At 50.8% G+C, this 15216-nt stretch overlaps 6 protein-coding genes across 6 annotated transcripts; 4 read left to right on the top strand and 2 right to left on the bottom strand.

Moving 5' to 3' along the window:
- Window positions 1–898: 898 nt before the first annotated feature.
- PFICI_07417 (uncharacterized protein) lies at window positions 899–6025 on the bottom strand (the record flags this gene model as incomplete). Its single annotated transcript, XM_007835998.1, has 5 exons — window positions 899–1630; window positions 1682–2100; window positions 2157–3144; window positions 3225–3584; window positions 3650–6025. 5 exons carry the CDS (start codon window positions 6023–6025, stop codon window positions 899–901), a joined length of 4875 nt encoding a protein of 1624 aa, XP_007834189.1.
- A 904-nt stretch (window positions 6026–6929) lies between these two features.
- On the top strand, window positions 6930–9155 carry PFICI_07416 (uncharacterized protein; the record flags this gene model as incomplete). The annotated part of the gene is made up of 1 exon (XM_007835997.1): window positions 6930–9155. One exon carries the CDS (start codon window positions 6930–6932, stop codon window positions 9153–9155), a length of 2226 nt encoding a protein of 741 aa, XP_007834188.1.
- Window positions 9156–9401: 246 nt separating this feature from the next.
- Window positions 9402–10352, top strand: PFICI_07415 (uncharacterized protein; the record flags this gene model as incomplete). Its single annotated transcript, XM_007835996.1, has 1 exon — window positions 9402–10352. One exon carries the CDS (start codon window positions 9402–9404, stop codon window positions 10350–10352), a length of 951 nt encoding a protein of 316 aa, XP_007834187.1.
- A 171-nt stretch (window positions 10353–10523) lies between these two features.
- On the bottom strand, window positions 10524–11690 carry PFICI_07414 (Pre-mRNA-splicing factor CWC2; the record flags this gene model as incomplete). Its single annotated transcript, XM_007835995.1, has 1 exon — window positions 10524–11690. One exon carries the CDS (start codon window positions 11688–11690, stop codon window positions 10524–10526), a length of 1167 nt encoding a protein of 388 aa, XP_007834186.1.
- Window positions 11691–12439: 749 nt separating this feature from the next.
- PFICI_07413 (uncharacterized protein) lies at window positions 12440–13909 on the top strand (the record flags this gene model as incomplete). Its single annotated transcript, XM_007835994.1, has 3 exons — window positions 12440–12463; window positions 12525–13028; window positions 13085–13909. The coding sequence occupies 3 exons, from the start codon at window positions 12440–12442 to the stop codon at window positions 13907–13909; spliced, it is 1353 nt and encodes a 450-aa protein (XP_007834185.1).
- Window positions 13910–14655: 746 nt separating this feature from the next.
- Window positions 14656–15115, top strand: PFICI_07412 (uncharacterized protein; the record flags this gene model as incomplete). Its single annotated transcript, XM_007835993.1, has 3 exons — window positions 14656–14798; window positions 14854–14943; window positions 15016–15115. 3 exons carry the CDS (start codon window positions 14656–14658, stop codon window positions 15113–15115), a joined length of 333 nt encoding a protein of 110 aa, XP_007834184.1.
- Window positions 15116–15216: the final 101 nt, after the last annotated feature.

Raw genomic sequence — 15216 nt, 5'->3', positions numbered from 1 at the left:
GAAATTCCACTGACACATTGCGGAAAAATAGAGTGGCTCCCTTCAACCACGAGGCTCGCGGCGTGAGTGTTCACTCTAAGATATTATACCGAAACTGAACAACAGCTGAGCTCGGCCGGGTCTTGAACTCATTAATTCTATATCTCTGATTCTTCAGCACTTATTAATCTTGCATCGCATACGGATAGAGACTGATCTCGGTTCTCGTTTCCAAACATGGCTTGATCAAGTTTTCCCAATGCCTTGGAATTTGCTTCTTTCTCGATGCAATCCACATCTGACCCCATCGCTCAGATATTTGTTGCAAACTAGCCTGGACAGATGTCGACTTAGTTTATATAGGTAGTTTGTTTAGTATGTGCTGCTGCCTAGAAGGGAACCGCATATCTTTGATCGATCGTGGTCTTGTGTTATCCACGGCCGTACGAACTGTGGAGATGAGTTGCAGTCTGACAAGATAAGAAGACTAGTAATGTCTCGAACTATCGTGGAATCAGCGGAGTCGAGAGCGCCACAGCATTTCAGCTCAATGTTTTTGCGGGAACTAATGTAGAAGCTGAGCGATCGCAGACTGCGTAGATCTAGCGTGGCTGCCAGCTCTGGATCTTTGGCCACGAGCACCATTGTTCTCACAGAATGCAGTGGTAGCATCTGATTAGCTAGGAGGAAACACAAGTGTGCGTCACAGGAAAGAACCACTAGAAAATAGTTGAGTGAATCGATTCTGTATTTGGGGTATCGCTGTGATCCTAGCTCTCTATACTCTTCCCAATCGCTCATGAACATTCATCCAAACCTTTTTCTCATTTTTCTCATTCAGTTGCGCAAAATCCAAAAACGCAGGCGGAATAGAAACGAAACTAACTATGTCAATCCGTCAAATGTCCACCGTCCCTCATCACGCGCCCAGGTCGTAGTAGATACACCTCGTCGTTCTGAAGTTGTATACAAACGCGTGCCTGCTCCCGTTCTTTGACTGCCACACATTGCGCCATGTCAGCAACATATCGTGGATCTCGCGCATATACTTGCGTTCAGCCATGTTGACCGACTGCTCCGCTGAGCGCCAGCTTTCTCCATCCGACAAGGTCGTTTCCTGAATAAGCTCTAGCACTGCGTCAGAGGTTTCAACCGCAGCGACAGGCCCGTCAAGAAAGTTTTGCACCAAGGCTGCGGCATTAGCTTGAGCTTGCTCCACAACGGTTCGGCGATTGAACTTCTTCGATCTGGTGCCTGCGACCAACACGTGAACTTTTTGCTCTGCATTTGTGAAACCTCCTCCCTTTTCTAGGGCACTAGATCCACCGCCAGGGTCGACGACTGCACGGTGTGCCAAATATCGATCGCGCTCTCGAAGTTCTGCCCTCAGCCAGTTGATGACCTGCGTCGTTGGTACTTCAGCGTCAGAAACGTCTTTGCGTCCCATTGTCTTGATCTTGAGGACTGCTTCTTGCTTGACGATAATGATCCACGAGTAGCTCTCGTCTCGGTGTTTTGTAAGCAGGTCTTCTGGCGATCGGGCATCTCGCGCTAACTCAGCGCTTATGTCGTGAGCCCATAGAGTCTGAAGCAGCTCGATTCCGTCTGAACGCAGAATACCAGTGTCAAAGCTTGCGACAAGAACATCGCACTGAAATCGTTAGCAACTCATGCATGACCCGAAGGACCAGAGTCGACTTACTCTTTTCGTACTGAACATGCCCTGCGGCTCAACATCAGCCTTTTTGAGGAATGCCTTACCAGCAGCCTTGGGTATCATTGCAAGCTTCTCCCAGGCCAGACTGAAGCCCACTGCGTGGCGCTGGTGAGACTGATGACCCATTCGAGGTCGATGCTCATTGATCAAACTGTCATATCTGCCGCCTACTGCAAATACATCCTTGTACTTCTTATCATAGACACATTGGAACAGCATGCCTCCAACAAAAAAGCGTTCCCTAAAGCTGCTGAGGGGATTGATGTAGATCTTGCTGTGAACTCCGAAGCGCTTTGCAAAACCAACGACTTCTCTGAGATGAGTAATGATTGGCTGCGCTCTTTCAAGCATTTTGCTCCCTTCAAGAATAGTCTTTAGCCTGGAGAAGGCTTTTGTTGGTGTGTCTAGGAGAATATATTAGATCGGTACACATAACTGAAAATAGCCTGGTATGACCTACCTCGAAAATCAAATCGCTGCAATTCATCAATGCTCGTCACGGACAGGCCAGAGACGCGAAGTTCGGCACGGATCTTTTGCCAAGTCCAGTTGTGGATGTTGAGCTTATTCAACACCTCTGCTGCAATTGTTCTCGCGCTGTGGTCAACGTCGCAAAAGTCAAAGATCAACTGCAGCAGATCCGAGTGACCAAGATGGAAACACATCTGATTGAGAGAGGGGAAGCTGTCAATGATCTCGTCTAGGACTTTCAGCAACTCTGCTTCCTTGAGAGCGAGATCCAGCGTATCCGTCGAGACAATATCGAAGGCGACTTCGCCAAACTTAGAGGGCTGACCCCCATTGTGTCTATCACGATATATGTTCTCAAAGGTGAAAGACTTGGGCACAAACGTAGTGCCAGTATGTTTCGCAAGCGTCCTTGCATTCCCCAACATCAAATCGTAAGGCAGTTGTAAAACTGTACCCCCTCTGTCAAGGAGCTCGACGACATTCTGTGAATAATGTGACGACCGTGGATAGAGAGGGCTTGTACTAGCTTCAACAGCGCCATGGCGACGGAAAATCGACTTGAGTTGATCTTTGACAATGCCCTGGTATAGTAGCTCTGTCGATGACACATTAGGTACCGACATGTCCCACGTATAATCCTTCGTCTTGTCGGTTGGCTTGCCAAACATTGCCGTGACTAGCTTCTGATGGTGTGTAGATAGGGGGTCGGATATTTCAGCGAGTGCTCTTTGCAGAGTCTCACTTTCCATGGGCATCGGCACCTTGCCACTTCGCAAGAGCTCGGAACTCCCTGGGCGTTGGTTTGCATTATGCGTCACAAGTGACAGAATGATTTCAGTCTGTACCTTGTCGTAAGGCTTGAAGTCGCTCGGTAGAGTAGGATGTTTGGCCCTGAGGTCGTTCAACACAGTGATTCGCTCATGGCCACCCATTGGCTTGTAAAGCATCTCAAAAAAGATGATCCCAAGCGCATACATCTGGAAACCATATTAGCTGCCTTTTCTTGTACTCTTTTTTTTTTTTAAAAAAAAAAGAAACAAAACTTCAATAAACTTACGTCTAGTTTCCTGGAGTCGTCGATTTTGGGGGGTGCCTCATCAGATCCGCTGCCACGCTCAAGCTCCGGGGCAGAATATAGGGCGGTCCCCACGTTACTCATTCCATTCGAATCACCGAGCCCCGATGCACGATTTTCGGCCACGACTTGGCCTCCTGTAGCCAGACCAAAGTCTCCGATCTTGACATGAGCGACACCGTCTGTGCCGCTACTAATGAATATGTTCTCGGGTTTCAAATCGCGATGCACAATGTTGTGAAATGTGTGCATATAGTTCAGTCCGTCCAAGACCTCACGGAACAGACGCCACACTTCTTCTTGATTCTCGAACAAATTCTGGGAAATCAGATCACGCAAGGTCTGGTGGCGATAAATGTTAGCCAACAATCGCCGTTTCAATTAGATTTGGGAGGGGGGGAGAATACCTTTTTCTCACAGTATTCCATAAGAATATACAGCACTTTCCAACCGGATTGAGTGTGGCTCCGTATGCGCTTGGGTGTCACAGGCAGGTGGTTTCTTGACGATGAGTCGTCATCAGCAGTGCTTGCCGCGAACAAGATGCCGTCATCGCCAACCTCATCTTCCTCGTCCTCTACAACAACTTCTAGTCCGTCATAGTCTTCCGACTCGTCGTCGTCATCGTCATCATGGTAGTAGTCGTCCCCAACATTTGCCGAGGACATAAAGTCCAAGCCTCCTGTACTAGTGGCAAATTGAATGTCGATTTCGTTCGACCCGGTAATCATGGAGCGCTGAGTACTAGTCTCGTCGGCTGTCGCATCCCCGTCCGTGTCTGGAGAGTCGGGTAGCTGCTCAGTCCAGGCATCGTAATACCGCACGATTGAAGGATGACTCAGAGCCGACAGTGTTGAAACTTCTTTCAACAATGATGTCAAGCTTTTGGTTGCCTTAGTGACCACTTTCTTGATAGCATAAGTCTGGCCATCAATCTTCTTGCGGACCTTGATGACTTCACCAAAGCCACCTTTGCCAAGGCGGCCCTCCTCAGTGAACTCATTCTTGAAGCGCGAGAACGAGGGGGCCAGGGCGGTAGAATCAAGCCGGCGCCTGAATCCATCCATCTTGGGCAGGGAGGTGGAAGAATGAGATGGGGTCAAGCTCGTGTGAAAGTCTTCAGCATATACGGGGGCGTCGGTAGCCAAGAATTCACTTGACCGCAGATCCGACGCTCGAGGACGTCGCCCTGGATCTTGCTTAAAGAACTTGGACACGAGCTCGTGGAGCGAGGGAGACAACCTGGACATGAGACTCGAAGGCTTTTCATACTTCTCGAAGACATCCAAACCGAAAACCATCTGCAAGAAGACAACACCGAAATCCCAAATATCTGTCTTCTGGTTGAGGGCGCCAGAAGCGCTATCGAGCTCAGGGGGTAGCCAGTATGTGGATCTCGCAGAAGTAAGCAAAGAAACTGCGCGGGACTTGCGGCAAATTGTGTGCAGTTCTCGTTGATACGAAGCATCAGCGAGCTTGGGAACCACATGCCCTGAGCTTTCTCTGAACAGCAGAACATTTCCAGGGTGGATGTCTTCGTGCACCAACCCTTGGGTGTGCAACCAACCTAGGCCAGATAAAAGATCTGTAGTCCACGATCTCACCTTGCCAATTGCCACTTTCTCCGTGAGCTCAAGAAGTTCGTCGAGCGAGCCCTTATCGGCCAGCGGTGTCAAAATTCGCACGATGCGTGTTTGCGAAGCCTCATTCTCTTGAGTCTTGCGATCAATTCGAAAGTCAATCACGTCTAGAATATTCCGATGAGTGAGTTGCTTGACAGTCTTGAGCTTGTTCTCTAGGCTTAAGAGGTGCTTCTTGAATTGGGAAGCATCTCTAGAGTTTTGTTTCAACTCAACCTCCTTCAAGGCCAATGGCGGGACGTTTCGACGATCGAGCAGGACTGCACGGACTGCGAAAGTCGATGCGATCATACCTTGGCGGTACTCGGATCTCCCAGTTACGGTAGTGAAGTATGCATCGTTTCCTGTTGAATCAGTGATTCTGCACGGCTCATCAAAATTGACATTGCCCGATTCGAATTCGCTCGAATCTTCAGAGTAAGCCATGGCTAGCGAGGGCGGCTTGCCCCTCTTCTTCGACTCCCTCTCCTTTGCTCTCTGGCGTTTCATTTCCTCCTGAATCATGTTTTCCATCATTCGTGCCTCTTCTGCGTCGGCTTCCTGTAACTTGCGGTTCTGCTCAGACTGCTCCAGTTCAGCTTTTCGAGCCAACTCAGCTTCGTGAACAGCTCTCTCTTCCTCAAGAGACGGAAGTTCACGGCCTTGAGCTTTGGCTTCTGCAGCAAGTTCCAAAATGTCCTGTATGCCCGATGCTATATCATGTATCATGGGCTCATTTTGACCAGATGCAGCCAGCTCTTTGGGCTTTGACTCGATAAAAGCCTGAACTTTGAAGAGGGTGGACTGGCCCAAGCTGCCGTCATCTTTCAGACTGAGCAAGGGAACTGATTTCGGATAACTTGCGGTGAGTACTACACCCAGGGTGACTGTGAGTTCCTCGTCCGATAAGGCCTTGATGCGCACGTCAAAGGCTGGTTCTGAGCGCTGCCAGGCGGTGTTTGCAGCTTTATGCTCAATGAAGTCTTCTCCGTAAATGGCCTGCAACACGAGAATCTCATCCTCTTGGACTTGAGTGTACTGTGTCTTGCTGGGATCCGGGCTGCTGAGCTGCTTGAGCCCAGGATAATTGGAGTCATCGCTGCTTCTGGTTTTCTGCAGCGCGGGCTTTCGTTGCCCTGCTGTACCTTTCCCAGTTGAAGGCATCGTTGCTTGAATCGTTCGGGAGGGGGTAAGCGAACGAGGAAGATCACAGCCTAAGCTGTGAGTCCTTACTGGGCGGAAATCATACTGCTCTGGAAATACGTAGGATATTTATTCTGTTGTTTGAAGTTGGGATGGTTGCGAACAAAGGGCGATCACCTGAACTTCAGCTGATGTACTCTTTGGGCACTAAACTGCTGTGGGGCACTCCCTACATTCTGATTTCTGAACATGTGCCAACGTAGCCAGGCCTAAAGGGCTGCATCAGAATTTCTAGATTGAACATTGAAATCTCGGCATTTTCTTATAATGGTATACCTGACAAAGAATGTACAAAATGAAAGAATACTCGTCAGAAAATCATGTATTTCGTCTAGTGCTTTATTTCTTCTTCTTTCCGCCCTTTTCCCTTCTCCGTTTTGTATTTCATAAAAATGGCAGCAGCGTAAAGTATACTAACCTTGGGTTAGACTTTTTGGTATGGAGGACTGGCACTTGGGCTGTCAATCTAATGCCGTAAGCCAGAAGCTTGGCGCTTGATTTTGAAGGGCCTCTCATGCTACAATGATGTATGTGATGGAAGTGGCGGTATGTAATGCATTAAAACCTTGTGGTCGCGGAGCGCTGGTGGCGGCTATCTGGCCAGACAGGTACACACGGCGCTCGTTTCCAGGTCGGTTTGCGCCGAGTGCGGGGCACTGAACTACAAACCTTCAACCCCAAAGAGGCAACAAGTAAATAATGCGTCCAGGGTCCCAATCTTAGCGGCCGCGCGCGACTCTTCATACAACAACCTGCATCATCTACCACGACTGTATTGACATTGCGACACCAAGCCATCACAGATCTTCACTGCGCTACTACCCAGCATTACCTCCGATTTTGAGACCTCTGAAACTTGGACAAGATGCTGGGCTGGGCACTCAAGAAGGGCGTCCAGGGCGCCACTGGTGCCAGAAACGCGCCTCCCGACGAAGGTAAAGCAGAGCCGCGCATTCACAACATCGTATCGCCAGTTTTTGCTGACTTTCCAGGCGATACGACTCAAATCGAAGTTCCCGACACTCCAGCACCAGTATTCGCCGCTCGCGCCATCAGGCGTGCGATTTTTGGAACTCCCGCCCCCCCTAAAGAAAACTTTCCAGAGCCAGTTGGCACAATAACCGACGACAAGGCTGATGACGCTCCGCTGAGAGATTCGAGGTCGCCAGTGAAACCCACGGGAATATTGTTGACCCCTGGAACGGCGACTGCGCGTCGGAAGCGTGTATCATTCGGCCGTGATGTCAAGGCTGGCACTAACAGCGAGACTGATGCCACGGCTGCGAAAACAAACCCGACAGGGAACCGAAGAAAGTCGATTCAGCAGAGACTGGAGGAATCGCGGTCGAACAAGGCCAAGAAGGCCAATGACGACAAGATGGAAGATTCAGTGCCAGAACCGACGCCCGCCACTGAGCACCCAGAATCAGTGGAGGAAGGAACAGACGACGAGTGGGAGGACGACATTTGCAACCATGATATGACAGTGGATCTTAATGAGCCTCACTCTCGATCTGGAAAGTACTGGAAGTCGGAGTTCAGCAAGTACAGCGACGACGCCAGGGCTGAAATGGAGAAACTCGTCAAATATAAGCACTTGGCTAAGTGCTATGCGCAGAAGAAGGACGCTGAAGCCGCGGAACTAAACCAGAAGTTGAAAGAGGAGCGCGAGAAGGTGGCCCAGATGGAGAAGACGATGACAGAAATGACGACCCAGGTGCCTAGAGTTAGGGGTCGCGCACCAGATCCCGACAACGACTTGGCCAAGAAGCTTGCCGAAAAGACCTCACAGGCTGCGAGATACAAGGAACGGGTCGAGGAGTTGGAAGTTTTGCTCTTCGATCAAGACGAATCTGGTGGCAAACCACAGCATAACAAGATGGACACCTCACCGCGTACCGAGAAGACGTTGCTTGAAACTAGCAGGGAGCTGCGACGCGTACGCAACGAGCTTAAGCAGATGAAGAAGATCCAGGAAGAGAATGAAAGACTCAAGTCCGAACGCCTGGCCTCTGACGGCAAGCAAAAATCCACCGAGTCGGACCAAGCACCTCTAGAAAAGCTGGAGAAGCAACTCCATGATGCTGAAGCTGAGATGCAACGGAAAGATCGCGAACTCAAAAAGCTCAAGAAGGAGTTTGACACACTTAAGGAGAATGCAAAGTCCTCACGAAGCCAAGCTTTGCAAGTCCTTAAAGAGAAGAACGACAAGATATCAGAACTCGAAACAGACGTAAATATGCTTCGAAAAAGAGATAATATGGCGGAGCGCAGGATAGCAGAGCTTGAAAAAGAAGTCAAGACGCTTCTCAGAACCAATGCCTCAGCCAGCCGCGCAGCTGGAATGGACGCTCCTCTCGGTCAGCACAACGCAACTACACGGGATGTCAGGCCAGGCATTGCAGCTCCGAACCGACCCTCGATCCATGAAAAGGCCAAGCGGGGGCATTTGAAACGCGCCGTGTCTGCCGAAGACCTTACGCTCGATTTCACACAACACTCTCTCTTCGAAAGCCCCAGCCAAAGACTCAATCTTCAACGTTTCTCAGCAGACGTGACGGATAGCCTGCGGGACATTGAGGCCCAACTCAAACAGGAAAGGTTGGAGCGTATGGAATCTCGTCGACGTGATCGAGATCTGGAAACTCTTGATCTTGATGTGCGTCAGAACCCACTCGATACAGACCGCTTCTCCAGAGCGACACAGTCAACCCACAACTCTCGCCATGCCATGCCTGAGAAGAAACACGAAACGCTGCGTCACAAGACAAGACAGTCGACATCTGAGTCTCGCGCTACCTCCACCAAGCGCGAGCGCGAAATTCCGCGTGATGCGCTGGATGATATCCCCAATTCTCGTTACAATAGCAAAACATCAGCTCATGCTCCTTCTCCGACGATCGAAGGGTTCGATCTGCTGCAGAATCGATTTGCCAAGCTTGGCGGCCCTAATCCGAACGACACAGCTCTCACTGCCAATGCATCACGATGCACACTCCCAGCAGATCGTCTGGCAGCGGCAAAGGCAAGAATAGCACAGAAAAGGCGAGAAAAGCGGAACATTACGGGCAAGGAGAATGTCAGACCTTAAAATGTTACTTGGCTCAAGGCCACAGAGATACCCATTGGAAATTCAGGCTCACAAAAGGGAGACGTTGTATTTGGTTTTTGCGAATTCATGACGAGATTCATGTGGTCATTGGTGTTGGGCGTTGTTGTGGAGTTTGATAGGGAATAATGTGAAATTAAGCGCAGCATTACGGCTAAGCATTTATGGAATACAAACCTTGCTCTACCACAATTTATATTGCATCAACAATCTTAGCGAGTGGAAACAATGAGTCCAATGGCTCATGATGAGACTCGGGATTCCCTCAAAAACGAGATAGCGGAGCTTGAAGCGCGATTACAAAAGGCGAGGCAACGGCTGAGTGCACAAGCCTCAGACACAGCCCACTCGTCAGCAAAGCTAACACTTCCGCATCGCAACGGCGTTTCGCCATCCACCACCGCGGCCATCGGCCCCATCATAAACACGGCCGCCAGCTCGGCGCACCACTACCTGCTGCTACTCTCGGATTCGGCGCTGCCGCTGGGCTCGTTTGCCTTCTCATCGGGTCTGGAGTCCTACAAGACGCACGATGGGCATGGGGCCTCGTTCAACACCTTTCTGCCCCTCTCGCTATCGGCATACGCGTCCACAACGCTACCGTTCGTGTTGGCCGCGCACCGGGACCCTTTGGCCACGGCCGAGCTCGACGACGCCCATGACGCCGCCGTCATTTGCACTGTAGGCCGCCGCGCCTCCGTTGCCCAGGGCCGCGCCCTCTTGGGTGTCTGGGAAAAGAGCTTTGCGCCCGCAGTACCGGCGTCGTCCCGGGAGGCCATTGCCCATCTCCGGGGCCTGCTCTCATCACCGGGAGCAGCCGTCGGCGGCGGCGGCGACGCGAGTAGTGGTGGTTGTGGCCCGGCCTATTGCTACAGCGCGCACCTGGCCCCGCTCTTTGGTGCCATTTGTAACCTGCTCGGATTGACGCTGCGGCAGACGGCCTACGTGTTTATGCTGTCCCACGTAAAGGCGCTGGTCTCGGCGGGTGTGCGGGCGGCCATGATGGGTCCATATGTTGCCCAGCGTGTCTTGGCCAGCCGGGAAGTCCAGGATTTGATCTCGGCCATGATTGACAGGGAGTGGGAGACCAAGTACGAGGAGGCCGGCCAGACTGTGCCCGTGATGGATCTGTGGATTGGACGGCATGAAATGCTCTATTCTAGGATCTTCAACAGCTGAATACGGCTCGGATACAACTTTAACAACACCAAAAAAAATTATGAACAATGCAACTTGATTCTCAACTTGATGAACGATTTTGTGCCCTTGAATATGCAGTAGTATTATATGTGGTACTTTTTAGGCCATTGGATCGTTCTCTAAATCTGCAGACCCTTTGCTTTCTTTTTTCTATTCATCGTCATCCTCGTCATCGCTGCCATATGCTACTAAAGGCCCAGACGAAATTTTAGGCGCAGCTTTGGGTGCAGCCTTGACTTGTGCTCCTTTCAATGCTGCGAGTGTGCTGCTTGAGAAGATGCCCCCTTTTTCCTCGGGCTTATCCTCCAGGGCAGGCAGAGCCTGACCATCATGATTACCGTCCACCTCACCATTTTCGATCATGAGCCGCTGCTCGTACTCCAAGTCATGACCTTCCCTGCCAGCAGGATTCACAGCCTGTGCTCCTCTTGCAAAGTAGACATTATCTGGTGCTTCGTATCCCTCTAGCCCAAAGCCGCTCTCCACCTTCCTCCGCTTTCTCGACTCGGGATCCCGACCCTCAATTTCCGCGATGAACGCTTCCGGCAGTGCTCTTCTGATCGCCTCGGCGGCTTGTTCTTCGATGCGTCTGGCTTCTCTCGCTTGTGCCATGGGATTAGGATCTGCCGTTGCCCATCTAACATTTAGAACCTCGCTGTGATCGAGTGCTTGGTGAGCCATGGCTTCCTTGGCGAACTGCGCGTTAGCCTCGTTGGAGTATGTGATGAAGGCGACACCTCTTGTGTTCAACACGCGTATCCGCTCAATCTGACCCCATTCGGCAAAATGTCTGGCCACAATCTCCTCAATGTCGTCTGTTACATGTATGCGACCGACGTAAATGGTGCGGTTCTGCCTCATGAAACTTCCCACACCTCCCATGTCGTCTCTGTAGTCGGAATGCTTGTCGCGGCCGAAGCAGTCTACATTCGGGTTGAACATGTCATGGATCGTCGGCAGCCGGTGAAGGTATTGGCAGTCCTGGCCCTTTGGACATAAACCTCGTGCGAACCAGAGACAAAAATATGAGCCCGGGATCTTGTCGGCCCTGGTGTAACCAGCATCCTTGGCGATATTGCAACGGCCTTTTGCCGCAGTGTTTGTGTACTTGTCATCACGATCACCGCCCGACCATTTGTTGTACCAAATGTTGAATATCGTTCCAGTCTGCGGCGGGGGCTCCTCGGTGAAGGCAGAGTCTGCTTGAGGTCTGGCAGGGCGTTTCTTGCGGATGATCTTTTTTACTTTCTTGGGGGCAGGCGCTGCGACTTCGGTCGATTGCGCAACGAGCGCCTGATCGTCGTTTTCCGTTGCCATTGTGGTCAGCTCAGGAGGGAGTTCTGTTGGTGACAGGTGATCCAACTTCTGGAAGCTCTGAATATCTGCCGAAACAGTGGCGAGGCTGAGTAAGGCTCTTCAAAGCGAGCAGTCGCGAAAGCCTAAGTTGCATCAACACGCAGACCAGCGGCTAGCCTAGGTAATTTTTGGCAAACTAGATCAACGCTGGAGCGTTTATTCTATTATGACGTATAAATGCATATCGTAGCTATTGTGGAGTAATACCCGATTATCGTCCATTTTGGTTTCCTCATGTTGTTATTCGGATGATTTCCGACTGACTACAGTATACTTTGTACGGACGTCGGAATTCATCCCCGAGAAAGGACGGTGACTTGATTTGATGCAGCGAGGATCTCGCTCGGGTTTCGTTTCGGCTTTCAAGATCAATTCTCGTTCCATATCTGCTGATTGAATTAACCTTTGTGACCTAGCTCCTGCTATTTTCTAGACCTCGGTGGTTGCGACGTCCTTTAATGGTTCATCTACCCCAGCTTTTGGCCCTGCTAGCGCTGCTGCAACAGCGCTACTACCCCGCTGAGAAGCGGAGTGTACCTCGGCCTACATCCGCCTATTTCAAAGCTATTACCGGCTGCGTCGCCCTTGCAGGCGTTTCTGGGTAAGCTCTCTTCTACTACGACGTACATCCTATAACCATTTTCTTCTTACTCTGAGCCTCCTTCTCTGTGTTCCATTTGTGTGCAAGTATAAATCTCGATCCCGCCAACATGTCTGCCCAGATTCCCGCACTTGTAAGTTCCAGCGGCAACTGATCAATTGCTTTCGATAACCCCTATGCTTACCGGTCTACAGGTCGCGGACCGCGTCAGTGATAAGGCCAAGAAGACGCTTGATATTGTTGCAAAGTTTGTCGAGGAGGAATGTATCCCATCCGACCCCGTCCTCGAGGCACAGATCGGCGAGGGCGCGAAGCGATGGGACCACCACCCAGCAATTGTCGACGACCTGAAGGAGAAGGCAAAGAAGCTCGGGCTTTGGAATATGTTCTTCCCCAAGGGTCACTATAAGGAGTCTCCCGGGTTTACAAACCTCGAGTACGGTCTCATGGCAGAGTGGCTTGGCAAGTCCAGAGTGGCCTCCGAAGCCTGCAACTGCGCTGCCCCCGATACGGGTAACATGGAGGTATTGGCCAAGTATGGCAATGAGGAACAAAAGGCAGAATGGCTCCGGCCTTTGATGGACGGCAAGATCCGATCTGCCTTCCTCATGACAGAGCCAGACATTGCCTCATCGGACGCTACCAACATCCAACTCAACATCAGAAGGGAAGGCAATGAATATGTCCTCAATGGCTCGGTAAGTGCACCTTTTCGTTTCTATCACTGATGGCCCAGGCACTGATTCTGCTTTAGAAATGGTGGTCCAGCGGAGCTGGCGACCCGCGATGCAAGATCTACATTGTCATGGGCAAGACCGACTCTAGCAACAAGGATGTCTACAAGCAACAGTCGGTCGTGCTGGTACCGGCAAACACAAAAGGCATCACGATCCACCGCATGTTGTCTGTTTACGGATACGATGATGCACCTCACGGCCATGGTCACATTACCTTCAAGGATGTCCGAGTACCTGTGAAGAACATTGTTCTGGGCGAGGGCCGTGGCTTTGAAATCATCCAGGGACGTCTTGGACCTGGACGTATTCACCATGCCATGCGCAGCATCGGCGCTGCCGAGCGTGCTCTGGAATGGATGCTGATGAGAATCAACGACCCCCAGAAGACTCCTTTCAAGAAGCAGCTCAAGGAACACGGTGTCATCCTTGAATGGGTTGCCAAGTCGCGCATTGAAATTGATGCCGCCCGACTAATTGTCTTGAATGCCGCTGTCAAGATGGACGACCTGGGTCCCAAGGCGACGCTCAAGGAGATCGCTGAGGCCAAGGTCCTCGTCCCACAGACAACCCTGACTGTCATTGACCGCGCCGTTCAAGCATTCGGTGGAGCTGGCGTCAGTCAAGATACACCCCTGGCAAGCATGTGGGCGAACATTAGGACTCTACGTCTTGCTGATGGTCCGGATGAGGTTCATCTTAGTCAAATGGGCCGCAACGAGAACAAGAGAGGCAAGGCAGTGACGGAAAAGATCCTTGGACAGAAACAGAAGACGGAGCAATTGCTCAAGCAATATGGCGTGCAGATGTACCAGCCTGGATCGCACATCAAGTCCCGTTTGTAAGCATGTCACAAGCAATCTACTATAGTGTTGAATGAAAAATTTGTATGTTATTTACACAGAAAATGCTTCACACATCCCCACGTGGGCTTGTAGAGACTAGTGAGCAACGGCGCAGATTCTCAACTCGGGTACCTGTTACTGGCCCATTTCACATGTTGCCATTGCACCATCCATGTTGAACTGGCCGTAATAATCCATGATAAGACAACATGCAATTTCTGTGTATGACTCACGACCAGCCTTGCATAAATGTAACCAGGAGATTTGTTTGCATTTGGAAATCATGTCGCCGCCGTTGGACGGACGACATGAAAGCGATGTCCGAGCAGACCTCTGGTGGGTCAAAAGGGTCTCCGGCGATCAGGGGAATCCCCAGTGGGTGGGGCCGTTGCTATGCCAACGTACCAACTATTTACATTCTCATTCCACTTTAGCGACGGAAGGAACATTTTTCTGCACGAAAGCTGAAGAGACTGCCGGAGTCCCACTGATCTGACCTCATGGAACGCTAACATTGGGACCGGTTGATAAAAGATCCAAAGCCGCGCCGTTTCCAAAAGTGCTCGCATCCAACCTCATCCACTTTCCCTCCATTCCATCCAATCTCTTGCGATTCGCACCACTAAAATTTTTCTTACTACTATCAAGACTGTCCCTGGACATAAAAAAGAGCTTCCATCCTTCAGATCAAACAACTTTCATCGTCGCTTTCAATCAAGCAGTATTCTCCAATCATCACATTGACAATGTCTGGCCACGTTCTCTCCGAAAAGAGCGTCAACACGCACAACCTCCAGCAGATGGACGCTTCGGCAGGCAACGGCAAAGCCAACCTTAAGAGCATGGAGTACCACCGCCAAGTCCTCCAGAAGAAGATGGAGCAGGAAAAGTAAGCCAGCCGTTTGTTCCTTTTGCGTGCGCCATAGCTAAACTCATTTTTCCAGGGATGGAGAGAAGTACGTCTCGCCGTCGGATGGCATCATGAGCCCCTGCACAGCAAAGCTCAATGCGCTCCGCAACAAGCAGGTCGGCAAGTAAGTTGCGCATACAGTCATTGAAATATAGCGCCCATCAAGATCATTGCTAACAACTCATCTTTTCAACAGGGCCAAGCCCAAGTCGCTCTTTGCTCTAGCATCGGCTAAGAAGTTTGACGGAGAGAACGTCTTCGGCGCCAGGAACGCATCGCAGCCACTTGGCCAATAAATGCCACGACCAGTACCACCACTCTACACGAGCGCTGAAACTGAAAACGGCATCATTTTTCCTTGTTGTTCCACACTTTACGACCGCTTTACGAACCAAAT

This window comes from Pestalotiopsis fici (genome assembly GCF_000516985.1).
Source record: "Pestalotiopsis fici W106-1 unplaced genomic scaffold PFICI_Scf_5, whole genome shotgun sequence".
Lineage (NCBI taxonomy): Eukaryota > Fungi > Ascomycota > Sordariomycetes > Amphisphaeriales > Sporocadaceae > Pestalotiopsis > Pestalotiopsis fici.
The sequence above is the reverse complement of the archived record's forward strand: the minus strand, read 5'-3'. Positions and strand labels throughout refer to the sequence as shown.